Here is an 18119-nt window from a genome sequence, read left to right on the forward strand (position 1 = left end):
AGAAGCAAACGGACTTCCCATCACAACTTTAGTAAGTTGCAAAACCAAACTTAAAACGTAGCGTCAATGCAACAGTAAAATGCTGTTATGCTGTCAGCTGTTTGGTGGACTTGCCCTGAAGTACAGGGTAAATGAAAGTGCTTTGTGAACAGTACAGACAGTAGATGTAGGATATTTGTAGATGCACCTGGCGTACTGCATACATGGGAATTTCTGTCTGTCTCTAAACTTGGACTTGGGCTAATGTGCCTTGGGGTAAGTTCGTAATTACAGCTCTGTTCATCTTCCCTATTGTCAGCTGTAATCATCTGTTACACTAGGAATCAAATGATTCCTTCTTGGAGCCTTGGCTGGATCAGTGGTTCTTAAGGGTAGAGGTAATAGCAGCTTACCTGAAGTTTCAAAATACACTCCCCCTTCCCTTTTTAAGAACCACTTTGTTACATGAAATTTTAGATCAAGAATGTTTGGCAGGATACACTTCTCACACTTTGATCTTTCTCATTCTTACCTACAGCAGGGGGTCTCAGCATTAGAAAACAGCATTATGCTAGGAAAAGATTATTGCTGGAAGAGAATGTGTTTTTCTGTGCAAATGCTCTACTCTGAAAGACCTTAGATTTAAGACAAAACAGGGCTTGCTGATTGGGATTCAGGCAGCAATCTGCAATGGGGCTTGCTCATCATCAAGTGGATGAAGCCAGGACCCTGGAGACAGAGAGGGTTCAAGTACAGGGGACCCCCAGGCACTCTGCAGGGTGAGCTGGGCTCTGACTAGGAAGTGTAATGAAAGAAAGCAGTGAGAAAAAGACTGCAAAGTCCTCTGGTCCCCAGGTTCTTCCTGTTGAGCAGAAGTGAGACTCAGCTCTTCCTGAAGTTGGACTGAGACCAGGTGCCCTTTCAGGAAATGAGAGTCGGGGGCAGGGTAGAGCATAAAAGCCAACTGCCGCTTCACCAAGACACACACAAAGCCAGGTACTGTAAAAGCTGAACTCAACTGAGAATTTTCCAATTATCTTCTAGTTTACTATCAAAATGTAATTAAGTCTTGCTTTTATTTCAATTAAGACTTGTATTCCCAGTTTTTCGTGTGGTCTTCCCAGATTATTCCCACTTAGAGGTGTGTGAGGACGCCTGGCACCTCTTTGTGAAGTGTCATTGACATTACATATGTTGGATTCAACAGGACCCAACTTGCTCAGAACTCAACAGCTGCCTGTGCAAGTAGACCGTGCAATGCAGGACACTGGGAGCAAGACTATGTCTGGGGTCTGATTTGGCTGCAGGAAATTCCCTTCGACAGGCAGCCATGATTCTGATTCTGGCCCCTGGAGCCAAACCAGCCACTCAAGAGGGCACAAGTCTTGGTGTACAGATGGAGTCTGCATTTGCTCAAGATAGAGTGCAGACAGTGATCCCAGACACAAGGTCAGACCTATGACTCACCTTCCCAACATGAGGGTGTGCACCACCAAGGAAGGCCTGACAGGAGGGACCAGGCTGGCGTCACCAAGCACCCTTCCTCCCCTGCTCCATCCCTCCTGCATGCCCACTCTCTGAGTCACTCTCCTGGTCACACAGGCTCTGTGAGGGTGTTAGCATGGCTTGGAGTGTCACTTCAGGTGTGCTCGCTGATTTGTGGCAGCGACGAGGACAAGGCATCAGAGAACATGGGCTACACACAGAGGCTTGGTCAGCACTTCTTGATGACTTCCAGCAAACCAGGGCCCAGTGAGTGTCATCCACAGAGACCCTGGACCCCCTACCAGAATTATAGCTCTGCAGGATCTTGTGATTAAAGTTATTTAATGTGAAGTTAAAAAGAAAATATCACACAACTGTTTTTCCTTTATAAAAATTTATCAAGGGAATAATTTGAGTTTTTAGAGGCTTCATTTAGCAAAGCAAAAGACTAAAAATTACCATAAAAACACTTTAAATTCTTTTTTAACTACCAAGTGGGATCTAAATTAAATAAATCCTCTATCACTTTAGGAAAGAGACTGCTTTCCTAAATCAGAAAAGTTGATTTCCAAGTCACACTCTCTTACCCTATTGCCTAAGGAGAACTAAATCTCACCAGGGATGGCTTCTCTAGAAGTCAAGGTGGAAAGAACAGGTGATATTCTGACAGACTAGATGTAGACTCTGAGCCAAAAGCAGAGTCTGTGAGATGTAATGTGATCATGTAAGTTATTACCCAATAGGATACTTCTGAGAGTGAAAGAGGATGCTATTAATTACTTGAGAACAAAAGGCATAAAATGAGACATATGGCCACCCTAGTGATAAGGCAGTTTGGAAAACTACATTGCCCAGTATGCCCTGCCCCTTGAAAGTCAAAAGGCTTTTTTCCCAGGAGCAAAGCACCCTGGGACCTGTGGTTAGCACCATTTAAGAGGTAAACAGCCTAGGGCTGGGTTCTTATATGGAAGCTTCCTTCTTCCATAGGACACTTAACCAGACACAGAACACAACACCTGAGGTGAAATTTCAATGGATATTAAGTCTGGGGTGGAGCCTCACTCTCCCCAACAACTCCAGCTTCCAAAGGTGTGGAGCTGGAAGAGCTGTCCATTGGTCCACTGCCCTGTTCTCCTGGGTGCGGTGCTGCCTCTGCCTCCCACATCACCAGCATCCCCACTGCCACTAGTCTTTTGGGGGATTCTGGGCCAGGTGCTGTTCCCACTCAACTTCAACCAACTTGTACAGTTCCATGGTGGCCTGAGCATCTTCCACAGAGGAGTGTCCACTTTTCCCAACCTGAACAAGGGAGGAAGAAAAGAGCATAAAGTTACAAGTTGTTTTCTTCCCTTCCCAACCGGCTCCCTCCAACCCCAATGATGCTGCTGCTTCTGTAGTTAGTGGGCTGAAAAGGCAGAACTCTGGTGGTGCCCTACACCTTAACTAATTTTACGGGTTCAACTTCTATGCTACTGCCTACCTCAATCCTTTCTAGGGCAATATATATATGCCATACTGTTTGTTCTACATTCTCCTGTAGAGACAGAACATATATCATAGACAGGCCTTCTGAGTCTTCCATATTCCCCAGTTCCTTAACTGATCTATATATGATATGTGTCTACACCCTCCTGCCCAGAAGGCCACCACCTCTTTGAGTGCCAAACATGTGAAATATATAAGAGGTCCTTAAATCCAGGATGTGGTCTTTTAGACCACAACTACTTGCTTTCTACTTCTCTTAAGTCAGGATTTAACTCTCATTTTAAGGTTTTCTTCCTTTTCCAAGTACCGTTTGGAACACTCTGAGAGGTGGAGAACAAGAAATGTTATCCTTATGTGCAGATGGACCCCTTTGCCCAAAGCTCTTCCCATCAGAGCATCCCGCCCAGATCTCTCTAAAACCAGCGGAACTCCAGGGTCAGAGCCCTAGACAGGCAGCAAGAGAGCCTCTAGTGTCCAAGCTAGGAGGCTGGAAGCATCTGGGGAGATGCTACCTGGATGTCCCGGTTCAGCAGCTTCTTGGTGAGACGCTTCAGAGACATGGTGGCATTCTCTGGGCAGTCAGCCTTACGGTTGAGGAGGGGGATATGAGAGGTGTCCCGGGTGAGGGACTTGGGGTGAAAGTACTGAAGGGCTTTGAAGTCGTTGTGGATGGCATGCCCCACCACTATCTTCCCTGTGAGAATCTTCAAGATCTGAAACAGGCATGGAAGAGGTGATGGTGAGGAGGACTCAAAGATGTAGACCCTGCATCCTGAAAACCCAACACGGCCGCAAGTCCTTCTAGGTTCTTTTCACCAGTTGCCCACTTGCCTTATCCTTGAAATATCCTCTCCCACAATTTTTTTTCACCTGAAATCCACCTCCTCTCCCAGAAGTGAAAGTAGGTATTTTCCATGGTATAACCCTGTTTCGACTTCTATCACACATGGCTCCTTATCGTCTCATTAAATTCTACTCCAGTGTGATACTCATTTAACTACCTAGTTCAGTCCTGGCTTGATACTTAAAGTTCTTTAACCACGATCATTATGTTTGCCTTAGACAGAGGCTGGGACAAATGTTGTCAAAGACAGGTTCCAGGGAGATAATGGAAACCCAAAATTATATGCACATAGATATGTGTATATTGGGGGTGGGGGTGGGGGGAGGGGGAGAAATCCATGCCTTTCATCAGATTCTCAAAGGGCCTATAAGCCATAAAAGATTATGAATAACTTACAAAGACTGAAGAGGGAAGTAATCAAGTGATCTTTGATTATGTTGCTTTATCAAAGTCAGTTCCACTGCTTTATAGCTCCTCCTGCTCATAACCAGAGGGAACCTTACTCACACTAGTCTTGGAACCAAATAATTTCTCACCATTTCAGAATCTTAAAGTGTAAGAACATACTACCAGTGAGGACAACTGAAGAATATGCCATGAACCCAAAGGACATTACCAAAATGGGGTTCCAAACAGGTTGTGAACAAGAGCAACAGGCCTGGAATCAATGACTGGCCTCCCAATGGGACCCCCTGGAAGGGAACAGGCTCATCTGGATGTACCTTAGTCTCATACCCCAACTTGGGTGCTGGTTTTTAAGATGAAAACAAGATATAGTCCAATCAACTGGGTACTGAGTTGCTAACTTTACCTGCAGTTTAGTGACCACCAACATCTTTACTTCGCATTAACTTCAACACATAGCCCTCATTAAAGCTGAGGGGATTTAATGTCTCAGACCCACCCCACATTCTGCATCTCCCAAGACTGCTCAGCTGTGCCCTTCGTGCCAGAATGTTCTTCAGTTCTTTTTTTCAAGTTCTTTCTAAAATCCAGCTGTTCCACCTCTAACAAAACTCCTCCAATGGACTGTTCTGGCATTTAAGGAGTAATTGGAACAGTGTGTCTAAAGAAGGCAAAGACAGAGGAGCTGAAATTACAAAGAAGTGAACCAAGGGCGCCCTCTGGAGGCCTCCCAAGACCGGCAGGCTCCACTCCCCTTCACCTCTACCAGCTCATGCTCCTTTCCTATTCTGTGTCCCCAGTATTCAGCATGGGGCTTAAAGTGACTAAGTTTGCTCAGTGAGTGAGGTGAGAACCCTGACATACCAGTCCTGTATCTTTTATCCCCTTCACTGCAGGCTACTTGTTCCAGTTATATAAATGCCCCAGCTCCTTCTGTCAACATTCTGTCCTCTCCTACCACCAACTTTCCACATTGCCACAGACTGCTTCTTGCTTGGGAGGTCCTCTCCACCTCTGTTCTCAACCCTAGGCTCCAACTCTACAAGGCATTCTCAAATTGAGCCCCTTGCCCCTGGCCCTCATGCCTGCTGCTCTGTCCATCAAAACTGGCTGTTATTTCTCTATGCAGATTCCCAGTTCTCCAGATGAGGGTTCTACTTGGGACCTAATATAGATCTTAACTAATGAAATTTGTTATACCAGCTAATTGTACCTTTCCACACTTTCACCACTCCTTATCCCAAGAGAAAGCCGCCTTCTGATATTCTACTCTCTCCATCCATCCCTCCCCTCCTTTGGCGCCTTCCCAGACTGATATCCTTCTCTGAAAAATTATTTGGACCTCTCTCCTTCTACCTTGCTGCTACCATCGTGCTCCATGCCTCTCACCTGGCTCCGAGCAATCTTGAAGGGTGTAGCATTCACCATGTGCTGCTTCCGGATACCACTCCATCTGGTCCGGTAGTCCACGATGTGGCAGGGGGGAAGGATGTACTCATCATAAAGCACATCTCCGCTGTAGTTGACAATGCTACATCGAGCCAAGGAGCTGACATGCCCCTTGGGCCCCGTGCCCACCATCTCACAGTCCATTGCCACCATGTTCCTCGGCATCTTCTGGGATGCTCCAGAATATTTATTCTCTGAATGAGTGTTGGTGGAGTTCTGGGGGACATTCTTCTGAGGAGGGTTCTTCTGGGAGCCTTTCTTCTGGGGGCGAGTTGGGTGGCTCTTAATCTTTGGTAGGGCACTCTGGAACTCCCCCAGCAAATCTACTTTAGCCACAACAGAACCAGCCTTCTGTGAAGGGGCAGGGGTCAGCCAAGGCACTGCAGCTTTCTTGTCCAGGGACTGCTCCGACCCACTGCTGGAGGCAGCTGTCTTTTTCTTTTTTGGAAGGGGAGGGACCTTCCAAGCGCCATCTACCTTAGGAGTTTCCCCTTTCTTTGGAAGTTCTGAGTGCAACTTAGGCACCTTGCTAGGGGGCTGCTTCTTCTTATTCAGAAAACCTTTCCGTTCCAAGAGCCGCCGCTTCTTGACAAATTTTTGGTGCTTGGCATTCCCTTCTAATGCCTTTTTTGGAGGAGGTTCGCCAAAATCCAGATTGAGGAGTAAGGTAGACATGATGACAATGGATGGTGGGCGAACAGTTGGGAAGAGTAGTTTACCAATGAGAGGAGGAGAGAAAATTCATCCTCTGCTGAATCCCACAGACCAACATCTGGAGGTCTGTGGTATAACCTGGGGAAGAAAGTGATCCTGATAACGGAGCCCATAGGCTTGGGAACCAATAAGATATGACCCCTTTCTGTAGAACTTTAGAGAGGAAAGACTTCAGAACAACCTCTCAGTTAATGTAATGTATGAAATGATGCAAGGAGCACTGTCTGAAACAGGAAGCCCGGGTTCTAGCGAAGGTCCACAATTCACCAGCTGTATGGCGTAAGGGAAGCCATTCCCCCTCTCTAGATCTCAGTCTCATTTGTAAACGGGGGATCTGAAGGGCCAAACAGCTGGAACTCTGAATCTGGAACGCCAGAACAGGTGAGCTCTATTATCTGCCCAGGGAAAGAACGTCTAAGTATGCTCGTAGGCAATGACGGGTATGGCATTGATGACCTCTGGGTTACCCAGGCATTCCCAATGCGGGCCCCACGAACAGAGATATAAATCCAGGCACCCCTTTCCCTCGTTCCAGGTGGGGGAAAACCACATGCATCTCACTCAAGGCCTTCTCCCAAGAAAGAACCTTTGACAACACATATCAGCATGGAGGAGACCGAGGCTGGGGACAACCTATCCTGGTGAGCACACCTTGGCGGTCCGGGCCAGGAGCCAGCCCCACATGCTCACACACCTACCTCCTAGATGGGTCCAGCTAAGGCCGGAAGCGTCCGGAGCCGGATACGGAAATTAGCGCGCGTCGTCGAGGCCCGGGCCGGCAGGCCCGTGGATTGGAACGCGCCCGGGGTCGGCGCGCGCGTACCCGCAGCACCCCAGCCTCCGGGAGCGAGGCCAGGGATTCTGAGTGTGTGAGGAGCTGCAGCGGCGGCGGCGGTGGGGGCGGCGTGGGTGGGGGCGGGGGCGGGATGCGCTCCCCGGCCCCTCTAGCCCCTTGGAGGTACAACTCGAAGGTGTGGGGAGGCCGCGACAAACGGGAACTGCAGTGCGCCGGAGACCCCGGCTCTCACTTCCGGAAGAGGAGGAAAGTGTACGGGAAGAGGCGGGGCCTGGGGCGGGACCTGGAATTGGCCCGCCCTTCTCCGTGAGCTGGGCGCCCTAGCACTCATCTGTGGCGTCACTGCGCTGCCTCGCCGCCGCCCCACTTGTTTCCGACGCTGACACCTTCGCGCTGTGGGTCGTCGCGACCTGTGACGTCAGGAGGGCACCTGACGTATTCAACCCCAGCCTGGAATCCCGGAAAGGCAGCGTCGGGGACCGAATAACGAGCGCTTTCTTCCCGTTCCGCCTGCAGACCTGAGCTCAGCCCAGGTCTTCGACCCGCGTGCTCCTGACCCTGGTTGCCTTCTCACTGCATTCTCGTTCCCGGCGCCACCGATTGGACCCCGGAAATGCCAGGGGTTTCCGCCCGGGGCCTCTCTCACGAGGAGAGGAGACAGCTAGCTGTGAACCTGACCCGAGTGTTGACGCTCTACCGTTCCATCCTGGACGCCTACATCATCGTGAGGCCACAGGGATGTGGGTGGGGTGCTCCTGGTTGTGTTGTTGGCTAAGTGCTCACGACAGGGAGAGAATCTGGACAGTTAGCTTCTGATCTGATTTCTTCTATGAGTTCCTTCAGTCTTTTGTCCAAGAAAGGGTTGAAGCTGAGTCAACCTCCCCTTTTTTCCCAGATGACCTAAATATTAGTATTTCTAGCATCTGGGTTGTTTTTCTAACCTTTTCAGATCCAAAGTAATAAAAACGCATGGGCATTTGAGGCATGTTGCTGCGGCTACGGTGAACTCTCCCAGGAACATGTGAGGTGTTCCAAGAACACACATGTTCATTCATTCAAGCTTTGAATAAATTCCTGGTTTTGCAGTGTAATGGACAGTTCTAGTTTTGGAATCAGACACACCTGGATTAGAATACTGCCTTCCCTGCTGTTAACCTTAGGTACTTAAAAAACAAAAACAAACAAAAACTCCTCCTATCCCTGGTTTCTCAACTGTAAAATGGATCCCTTTCTGAAGGACAATTGTGAAAAATAAATGAGATGATGTATAAATGGCACCAGCATCCACTGAATTGTTCAGCTCGCAAACGCAGAAGCCATCCTTGATGCAGCTCTTTTCTTTACTGATCTACAATCCAGTGCTTCAACAAGCCCTGTTGGTTCAACCTCCAGAATAGATATCAATCTCACCCATTTGTCTTCATCTCCATTGCTGCCACCCTAGGCCAGGCCAACAACATCTCTCTCCTGGACTGCTTCCTAACAGATCTCTGTGTTTGCTTCCTTCCTTCCATAACCAGTTCTCAAAAAACAACCAGATTGATCTTTTTAAAATATAAATCTGATCATGACACTTCCTTGCTTCCTAGGAACTTTGATGAAATCCTCTTTACTGTTACCTATAAAGTCCTACATGATCTGTCCCCTGCTCCCTTTTTAACCCCATCGCATTTCATTCTCTCCCACATGGACTATACTACACTGGCCTCATTCAGGCCTTTGCACATACTGATCTACCTGGAATACTTTTCCTCCACAGAGAGTCAGTTGAGTAGGGTGGTTAAGAGCAAGAACTCTAGAGTCAAACTGGTTTCAAATCCCAGCTGTGCTACTTACTAGCTTTTTGACTTGGACAAATTACTTAATTACTGTGCTTCAGTTTCCTTATCTGTAAAATGAGGAATAAAAATGGTACGTCTCATACAATTGTTTTGAGGATTAAATGCATTAATACATGTAAAGTGTTTCAGACAGTGCCTGGCATGTTAAACTATTTTGTGTTTGCTATTACCTGATTTTTTTTTCTTAAGATAGAATTATTATTTTAGTTTCAGGTGTGTAACAGTGATTGATATTTGTATATATTGTGAAATTATCACGGTAACTCTAGTTAATATCTATCACCATGCATAGTTACATTTTCCCCTTCTGATGAGAACTTTTAAGATCTACTCTCAGCAACTTTCAAAAATACAGTACAGTATTATTCACTGTAGTCACCATGCTTTACATTACATCCCCATGACATTTATTTCATAACTGGAAGTTTGTACCTTTGACTCCCTTCACCCATTTTACCCACCTCACCCCCGCCTCTGGCAACCACTGCCTGAAATTTTTTTTACATGCCCTGTTTTCTGTTCATCATTCAAGTCTGAGCTCAAGTGTCAATTCCTCAGATAAGTCGTCCCTCATTACTCCATCTAAAGTAGTACTCTCTCAAATTTTCCATTATGTTACTGTGTCATTAGTGTTTTATTGTCTATGTGGCATTTGATGTTACCTGAAATAATTTTTTAAATGTAAACTCTGAGCAAAAATCTTGTCTGTCTGGTTCATTGTATCCCCTGAGTCTAGAATAGAGCTTGGTGCCTAACCAAAGCTCCAGAATTTGTGTTGAACAAATGAAGGACTAAAAATACATCCTGGCATATATAATAATGTCTGTTATAGAAAGTGTCTGGCACATGTAATGGTAGATTATTAGGTGGTAACATACTAATACTGAGTATCGGTCACTGGGGTGTTGAGGATGCAGCTGTGAAGACATTATCGCTGCCCTTAGGTTCAGCTGAGTGGAGAAAACAGACATGTAAATGCTAAACTGCTAAAAGAAGTGACTCCAGTGAGTAGAGCTGCCTGCTAGTTGCAGCCAGTGGCCCTGTGTTGAGAATGGGCCAGGGAAGACTGGAAAGGGTAGTAGCCTGTTGACTGCTTCTCCCCTTCTCCTACAGGAATTTTTCACAGACAACCTGTGGGGCACACTCCCTTGCTCATGGCAGGAAGCACTGGATGGACTGAACCCGCCACAGCTGGCCACACTGCTGCTGGGGATGCCTGGGGAAGGGGAAGTGGTCAGGTATGGGCAAGAGGGGCCCAGTGCTAGCACTCTCCAGCCCTGAGCCCTGTGGGGAGCCATGGCTCAGTCTCACAAGGGCTTCCTGGGTTGTCAACTGGCACACTCAGGATGCAATGGGACTATTCACTGGGGGCCTGGGCCGGGCTATCTCAGGTACAGGTCGGTGTGGCCACTCACCCTGCTGGCCCTGAAGTCCACAGCCTATGCCCTGGCCTTTACCCGGACGCCTGGGTTTCAGACCCCCTCAGAGTTCCTGGAGAACCCCAGCCAGAGTTCCCGACTGACAGCTCCATTCCGGAAACATGTCAGGCCCAAGAAGCAGCATGAGATTCGGAGGCTGGGAGAGGTGAGGAGATGGCTGGGGTATAGGTGGTGTCTGGGAGCTTGGGGACTCCTTAGGCCTGTGGGTTACAAAGATGTGGTTACCTTATATCACCTGCAGATGCCCTAGAAGGTCCCTTCCTCGTCAGGTATACAATAATCATATCTTCATCCTTTTGCCGGGTAGGTTGGTGGCTATATTTGAATCTCTGTCTTGTTCTTATTCTGATACCTTCACAATCTGCTCATGGCTTCACAGTGGATCTCTTGTTCTGTGGGGGAGATTGAATCACTGGCCTGAGAGGAGCAAGGAGAGTAGCCTGAGCCTGGGGTCAGCACACCCCACTTTGGTTTCCCTGTCTCTTGTCTCTTCTATGTCAACCTCTACCCATCTTCCTCTGCCATCTTCAGCTCCTCACCCTCATTATGGGTGTTTGCCCGGGGAGCCAACAACCAATGCCCAGGAGACCTTTGCTCCCTCCCCTTTCAGTTGGTGAAGAAGCTGAGTGACCTCACAGGCTGCACCCAGGTTGTGGATGTAGGCTCAGGCCAGGTGAGCCAATCCCTGACATTCTGGGTTTTTGTTACTATAGTGGGGCTAGAACAGCTGGAAGGCAGATTATCAGGCCACAGGCCAAAGGAAGCAGGTGTTAAGGAGTGGTAGAAGTAAGCTGGGCAGAATTTAAGACACCTGGGAGCCAGGTGTCTAAGCCACAGAGAGGGAGGGTGACAGTGGAAAGGACACTGAGCAGGCTTGTCTTCACCCTCCCTCTCATGACTCCAGGGCCATCTCTCCCGCTTCATGTCCCTGGGGCTGGGACTGATGGTGAAGAGCATTGAAGGGGATCAGAGACTGGTGGAGAGAGCCCAGCGCCTGGACCAGGAGCTCCTGCAGGCTCTGGAGAAAGAGGAGAAGAGGAACCCACAGGTAGGGCAGCCCTTCCAGCAGCCAGGGCCGTGAGAGCAGGGTCTGCTTGTCTGGAACTGGGCACCAAGGCTGAGATCCCTCTTTTAAGTTTCTCAGCTTGAGATGGTATGGTCCCTAGTTCTGCTACCCCTTTCACTAGGTCCCTCCTTTGCTAAAGCCACCTCATATTTTAAAGTTACTTTCTAGTTAAAAAGTGCTTTCCACACCCATATGTCCTCACAACCACCTGTGAAGTGGCCAGTCAGGTATTAGACTCATTACAAATGAGGAAACTGGGACTCAGATGAAAAGATTTGCAGTTAGTAATGGTAGACCAGAATCTATCCTATCTCCTGAGTGAAGGTCCCACTGTCTCCTGTGCCCCAGCTTCTCTCCCACCTTCCTCCTCGAGAAGGAACTCAAGTGGACAGATCCCTTCCTGTGGCCTGAGGTGACTTGGGGACAGCAAACAGACTCCCCACCTGCCTTTGTTTTGTCCGGCCTCCACAGGTGGTCCAAACTGGCCCTCGCCACTCCCCACACCACGTGGTTAGGTGGGTAGACCCCATGGCCCTGTGTGAGGAGCTTCTGCTTCCACTGGAGAACTCACCTCAGAGTGGGGCCCGCTTGCTGCTGACAGGCCTCCACGCCTGTGGGGATCTGAGTGTTGCCTTGCTGAGGCACTTCTGCTGCTGCCCCGAGGTGGCGGCCCTGGCCTCAGTGGGCTGCTGCTACATGAAGCTGAGTGACGCTGGTGGCTACCCACTGAGTCAATGGGTAGCTGGGCTGCCCGGCTATGAACTGCCCTACAGACTACGGGAGGGGGCCTGTCACGCCCTGGAGGAATATGCTGAGCGGCTACAGAAAGCAGGCCCCGGCCTCCGAACCCACTGCTACCGGGCAGCACTGGAGACGGTCATTCGGCACGCCCGGCCTGAGCTCCGTCGGCCAGGCGTGCAGGGGATCCCCAGGGTCCACGAGCTCAAGATTGAAGAGTGAGGCTGGGAAGTTTGGGGGGTGGGTGGGAGACGGGCATCACCTCCTAGAGGTATGATTCCCCTCTCACCCTCACTTGTCCTAAAGAAAATCTAAATGTGCTGGGGTGGGGCAGGGCAGGGCAGGCAGACGGGATGATTCTAAGGCAGCTTCAGATTTTCTTTAAAAGGGATTGTCAGTCTTTTATTAAGATCTTTAAATGCTAAAGATATGGCTAAATAATTGGACAGCTTTGGCTGAAAATAAATTTTTGGATTGATCTGCTGCTCGGTGGACAGCTCAGCCAGAGAAACATGTCAAAATGCACCTTAGGGTAGCAAATCAAGCAAAATTGGAATCAAGTTAGAAATGGGCAGTTTGAATGGGAGGTTCCTAAATCCAAACTGAGTGCTGTCTGTGGCTGACCCCACAGATACGTGCAGCGGGGGCTACAGCGGGTGGGGCTGGATCCCCAGCTGCCGCTGAATCTGGCTGCCCTTCGGGCCCACCAGGCCCAGGAGAACCGTGTGGTGGCCTTCTTCAGCCTGGCCCTGCTGCTGGCCCCACTGGTGGAGACACTGATTCTACTGGACCGGCTGCTCTACCTTCAGGAGCAGGGTGAGGGTGGCCAAAGCAGGGCCAGAAGGGCTGGAGTTCTAGGGCTGTCCTTCAGGTCGCAGCCCCTGCACCTGCCGGGACTGGGTTCATCACTGTGGTGATTCTCAGACCACCTGCTTCAGGGTCAGGTGGGGTTGGGGTGAGGGACTTGTTAATGTAGATTCCCACTGAATTAGCCTGTGGCAGTACATCCCTGAGGTGCATGTTAAGCCAGCATCCCAGGCATTGAGAACCTACCACGTGCTGAGGACTGTCTCCTCCCAAGTCAGTGCCTTGGGCACCCATGGTAGAGAAGTGGGTCTCCTTAGACCCCCTCGAGCCTCCCTTATGGGGAAAAGGGGCCATGCCTACAGGCCAGGCAGCAAGTGGCCAAGGGTTTGCTTCATTTCTGCCCTTCTGAGTAGCCCTGCCTTTCTCGCAGGCTTCCATGCTGAGCTCCTGCCCATCTTCAGCCCCGAACTCTCTCCCAGAAACCTAGTTCTGGTGGCTACCAAAAGGCCTCTGGGTGAGGCCTTCTCTGTTCTGGAGACTGAAGACAGCTGATGCAGCCTGAGGAAGGGCGGGCGTATCTCGGACCTCATCTGGAACTGCCAGGTGCCACGCTGGGTGGCAGTCTTCATTTCCTCAGCCAGAGAACCAGCATCCTACACTCTCCCTGGAATCCTGGTGCCTCACAAACCTTCAGCTTCTTATCCTTTCTCTCCCTCTGTGTGTTATATAGTATTATGTAAAAATTTTATTTTTAATTTATTAAAAAAGTGAAATCCTTATTTCCCTGATGTTTCTATTAAGCATAGAAAGGTCAGACATGCACCCTCCCTACTGAAATGCTGCTGAGGTGCTAAATTAGGTCTCACACCCCCAATCCCCTCTGTCTTCGGTAACAGGCAGCATCTTGTTACTCAGAAGTCTCCATGGAGGGAAGCTCTCCGATTTCCATCCCAGAATCTGCAGGGCCACATTAAGACTGCCTAAGGTTTGGTCCCAACATCAGGACAGATGTCCCTTTCTTCCTTCAGTCCCTGAAACAGGTGCGCGAGGGTTAGGGGTGCCAGTTTACCAGAAGACAGCAGCTGCACACATGGGAGAACTCAAGGCTCTTTATTAGTGTCTGAAAAAGAAGTGGCTTGAACCTTCAAGGCTAAGACAAGGAGAAGCTACTCTTCCCCAAACTCAATACCAGTAGACTTTCTTGTGTCTCCGAGTCTCCTGAATCCCCATCGCCTCCATCACCTCTTCCTCCAGTGTCTTTAGACGGGGCACATAGGTTCTTTCTAGAGCATCTTCCACTGATGTGTCTTTGGGACCATCTATTGAGCCAGAGGAAAGAAGATTGGGGGCGGTACTTAACACCCCTTACTCCCACTCTCCCCTCCCTCATCTTCCTGCCCCTCCCACAGCCTCACCAATCCATGTTTCAGGGACGATGCCATCAGCTCTGGGAAATTCAGGTTTAGGGATGATTCTTCCTGATCTTTTGGAGACTCGTACCCGCTCTCCTGCCTCAGTGAATCTCCACTCCACCTCAGTGGGTTTCCTAGTGGATACAAGAAGTGAGCCCAGCCAGGGAGCCAGGTCTCCCTGCCACCCTCCAACCCAAAAGTCAATAATTGAAAACACTGTGGTCACCATCTTGTTTCTCTGCTACCCCTGTACTGGGGTTTCCTACAGGGGGCCATGTCCATGAGATAGCCCCTCTCATTTTCCAGAGCATCCAACCCCCATTCCCTTTGGATAAATATGGTCAACAGCAGAGCCTCATGTTCTTGCCTGTCCATCGGATCCACAAGTTTGACCTGGTTGTGGAGCAAGGGTGCTTCGCTGGGGATCATGGTTCCCCGGTAATCCACAGTCTTGCCAATATACCGATAATGCTGTCCAAAAGAGGGGGGTGCTATCAGAAACCAAGGAGTGTAAAGGGGGCTTGCCTACCACAGCTCAGAGCATTCAGCCCAAGTTGAAAAGCAGAAGCTTCAGTTGTCTCACCATCCCCTCAGCCAGTCTCCTGCCTCCCAGTGCTGCTCTTAATGGAGAGAGACACACGGGACAGGCTTCCGGAGCATCCCCATCCTCACTCTTCACTTACTGTATTCAGCCCCTCCACGACCACCCAGTTCCGCTGCCGGATGACTTGAACCACTTTGCCTTGCTTCCCGGCGTCCTTGCCTTCTAGGATCTCTACCTGTGAGGAGATAAGAGGGTCAAGGAGGGAGATCCCTGCCCAGGAGCCCCTCACCATCCTACCCCATCTGAGACTCTCACCCTGTCCCCACAGAACAGATGCCAGTCTTCATCAGAGATGGGTTCCACAGCCACCCGGCGCCGCCTGGTCCCTGGAGGGTTCTTCCTCTTGTCTGACAAGGAGCCTGGGCGGCTCATCCCATAGCGGTAGTTGGGAGGCAGAGTGACCTTGGATGCCAAGGCCAGCAGGGCAGAGAGCCGCATGGCTGGAGGCTGTGAGAAATCCCCTGGCCAGCAAAAGTCCCAGAAATCTTCCTAGTCAGCTCTGGGGTAGGACAAACAAGGGGGCAAAGAAATAAAGGAAGGAACATTTCTTTAAGTACTTACTCCATGGCTCAATGGACCTCATCTTATTGAATCCTCACAAGATATTGCTTTTTTTTTTTTTTTTTGGTCAGGGGCAGGGTGGAATTAGGTTTATTTAGCTGGAGGTACTGGGATTGACGTTGTGCATGCTAAGCATGCACTCTACCACGGAGCTATACCTGCCCCCCCCCCCCCCGATACTATTTTCACTTTACAGATGAGGAAATAGACTCAGGTTAAGTGACCTGCCAGTGGTCATAAAGCTACTATGTGGGAGAATCAGCATTCAAACCCACATATATCTGACTTTAAAGTCCAAAAAGTTCAACAAGGCCAGGGATCATGTTATCTAGCTCACCCTTAAACAGCAGATCCTTTAGGGCTTGGCACAAAGTGGGTCCTCAATAAATAGTTATTAAATAAATCCACGAACAGCAGGATGGGAAGATAACAGGTCACAGACAAAACATTGGCATAAGGCCAAAAGGCAGGCAGTTAGTTATAAGGTTAAACAAACAAACAGATAGCAGAGATAGAAACTGGAATTAAAATGTCCCCTCACCACTTCCAATTTCTAATCTTAATCAGGATAAGACCACTCCTCCCTAAGATAGTTTCTTTTTTAAAGGAAAAGGACCCAGAGGCAGATTCTAAGATTATAGGGTCCTGGATTTCCCTAAGTATGTACTCTAAGCCTCCCAATTTTAGATAATGGACTAAATCAATAGAGTGGTAAGAAAACTGAGGGCAAAAAATAATAAATGCTTCAGTTTATTGAGCACCTGCTGCCTTCCAGGTGCCATGCTAAGTGCTTTCCTGTATCATCTCATGTAAGCCTAAGGACAACTGAAGAAGGAAATAACATTAACCTTGGTTTATAGCTAAGAACGAAGCCTAACTTCAAAGTACAAATAAAGTGCACTAAATAACATAAAAAGCTCTGAAATGAGAGTCATATGACCCGGGTTCTGGTCCCTGCTCCACTATCGACCTATTTTGTGACCCTAGGCAACTTGAGTTCCAAGTTTCAGTTTCATCATCAGTACAACTTTACAGGGTTGTTTGTGTCACTCAAGTTATTTCTAACTTTTTTTTTTTTTAGTAAAGGTAGATTTATTTTGAGATACATACTGTATAGAGTGTAGGCTGTTTCAAAAGGGAAGAGGAAGGCCACGATGTGCGGGGGTTGAGTGCTCAGGTTAAAGTAAAAGTAAGTACACTCCATAGACAGAGTGCACGCAGTCTCCAAAGAGGAGGGAGCAAGAGAGGTGGCCTAATTCTAACAACTTAACAAACCAAAGTGCAGAATCACGGGGATAGTATTATCCTTTTGAGTAAATTTAAATATATATACATATTGTCACAGGCATAAGTATTCATGAGAAGGAAACAGGAAACAACTAACATACTTGTTTTGAGTAAGAGGAAGTTTGGGAGGGCTCTTACTCTCCATCTTGTTCCTTTCCATAACGTTTGCATTTTCTAATGATGTGCATTAAAAAATATATTATCAACTGGTTTATCTGAACAGTGAGATATTGGGTCATTTTTCTTTATACATCTCAACATGAAAAAGAAAAGATCTAGTGTTATTTTAATTAATGTTGGATGTATGTAAGGGCCTAGGTGGTCCCATTCAGAATTTAAAAATGCTTTAGAGAGCACTATCATTTGACAGATCTAATGCTAGCAACTTCACTATTCCTGGCATTTTATCTTCATACAGCCCCCATGAAGGAGGCTGACAGGAGACGAGGAAACCGAGGCCCTGAGAGCTGGCGAGTTGCCCTAGTTCATACAGCTTGATAGGAGCGGAGCCAATCTTAAGGCCTGAGACTCCTGAGTGACTGCTGCAAGACATCCCTTAACCTCAGTCATTCTAGATGTGAAGGTCTGGGAGGAGATCCCAGAAGCCAGCCCCCTAGATCTTGTCCTTCTTTCCCTCCAAATCCTGGAGAAGCTGGTGTCCCTTCCGCAGTGAGCCTTTCACAGTGTGCTCTGGGAGCGCCGTTCAAGGTAGTGAGGTAGAGCGTCTGCTGCCTCAGGCCCTGGCTCCAAAGACTTGCCCAGCCAGCCCCAGCCTAGACGTGGGCGATGTCAAGCCCCCAGCAGTCTTCAGCACCCACCCGCTCCGAGCTTCCGATGCAGGGAGACCTCAGACGAGGCAACTGTGCCATGCCAGGAGAAAAGGAAGGCCCTTCCCGCTCCCGCCTCCCGGACGAGCCCAGAGCTGCCAACACTACAGGGACGCGCAGCCCTCACCTTCGCTTTCCGCTGAGACCGGGTTGCCTCCGCCTGTTTCCTCGGCACATGGGACCTGAGCCCCGAGCCCCGCCTCTCCCTATCCCTCGGCTTGCTGGGAAATGTAGTCTAGTCGTACAGTGGACGCTCAACAACGAATTTAGCCTCTTTGCATGCTGGGAGTTGTAGTCCGTTGCTAAGGAGCAAGTGAGGGACAGGAAATTTGGTCGGGTAGGAAATCAAGGAAGCGTAAGAGCACCGTGAAGCACGTCGG

General features: G+C 48.9%; 3 protein-coding genes across 8 annotated transcripts; 1 reads left to right on the top strand and 2 right to left on the bottom strand.

Moving 5' to 3' along the window:
• Nucleotides 1–1841: 1841 nt before the first annotated feature.
• ISG20L2 (interferon stimulated exonuclease gene 20 like 2) lies at nt 1842–7197 on the bottom strand. Its single transcript, XM_074349592.1, has 4 exons — nt 7060–7197; nt 5588–6439; nt 3462–3662; nt 1842–2763 (listed from the first exon to the last, which is right to left on the bottom strand). Exons 2-4 carry the CDS (start codon nt 6320–6322, stop codon nt 2650–2652), a joined length of 1050 nt encoding a protein of 349 aa, XP_074205693.1. The 5' UTR covers nt 6323–6439; nt 7060–7197; the 3' UTR covers nt 1842–2649.
• Nucleotides 7198–7310: 113 nt separating this feature from the next.
• METTL25B (methyltransferase like 25B) lies at nt 7311–13827 on the top strand. Of its 5 annotated transcripts, none has more exons than XM_074349591.1 (8): nt 7311–9068; nt 10112–10236; nt 10475–10582; nt 11048–11110; nt 11342–11485; nt 11975–12459; nt 12873–13057; nt 13479–13827. In XM_074349591.1, the coding sequence occupies exons 1-8, from the start codon at nt 9053–9055 to the stop codon at nt 13598–13600; spliced, it is 1248 nt and encodes a 415-aa protein (XP_074205692.1). In that variant the 5' UTR covers nt 7311–9052; the 3' UTR covers nt 13601–13827. The 5 variants fall into 5 exon arrangements, with proteins under 5 accessions (XP_074205692.1, XP_074205690.1, XP_045371863.2 ...); XM_074349589.1 differs by having other exon boundaries at nt 7313–9068; nt 10390–10582; XM_045515907.2 differs by having other exon boundaries at nt 7329–7881.
• A 312-nt stretch (nt 13828–14139) lies between these two features.
• On the bottom strand, nt 14140–18023 carry MRPL24 (mitochondrial ribosomal protein L24). Of its 2 annotated transcripts, none has more exons than XM_010953874.3 (6): nt 17867–18023; nt 15320–15563; nt 15144–15239; nt 14828–14931; nt 14464–14594; nt 14140–14367 (listed from the first exon to the last, which is right to left on the bottom strand). In XM_010953874.3, exons 2-6 carry the CDS (start codon nt 15500–15502, stop codon nt 14231–14233), a joined length of 651 nt encoding a protein of 216 aa, XP_010952176.1. In that variant the 5' UTR covers nt 15503–15563; nt 17867–18023; the 3' UTR covers nt 14140–14230. The 2 variants fall into 2 exon arrangements, with proteins under 2 accessions (XP_010952176.1, XP_010952177.1); XM_010953875.3 differs by lacking the exon at nt 17867–18023 and adding an exon at nt 17731–17862.
• Between the last annotated feature and the right edge of the window lie 96 nt (nt 18024–18119).

The sequence above is a fragment of the Camelus bactrianus genome, chromosome 21, assembly GCF_048773025.1.
Source record: "Camelus bactrianus isolate YW-2024 breed Bactrian camel chromosome 21, ASM4877302v1, whole genome shotgun sequence".
NCBI classification, from domain to species: Eukaryota; Metazoa; Chordata; class Mammalia; order Artiodactyla; family Camelidae; genus Camelus; species Camelus bactrianus.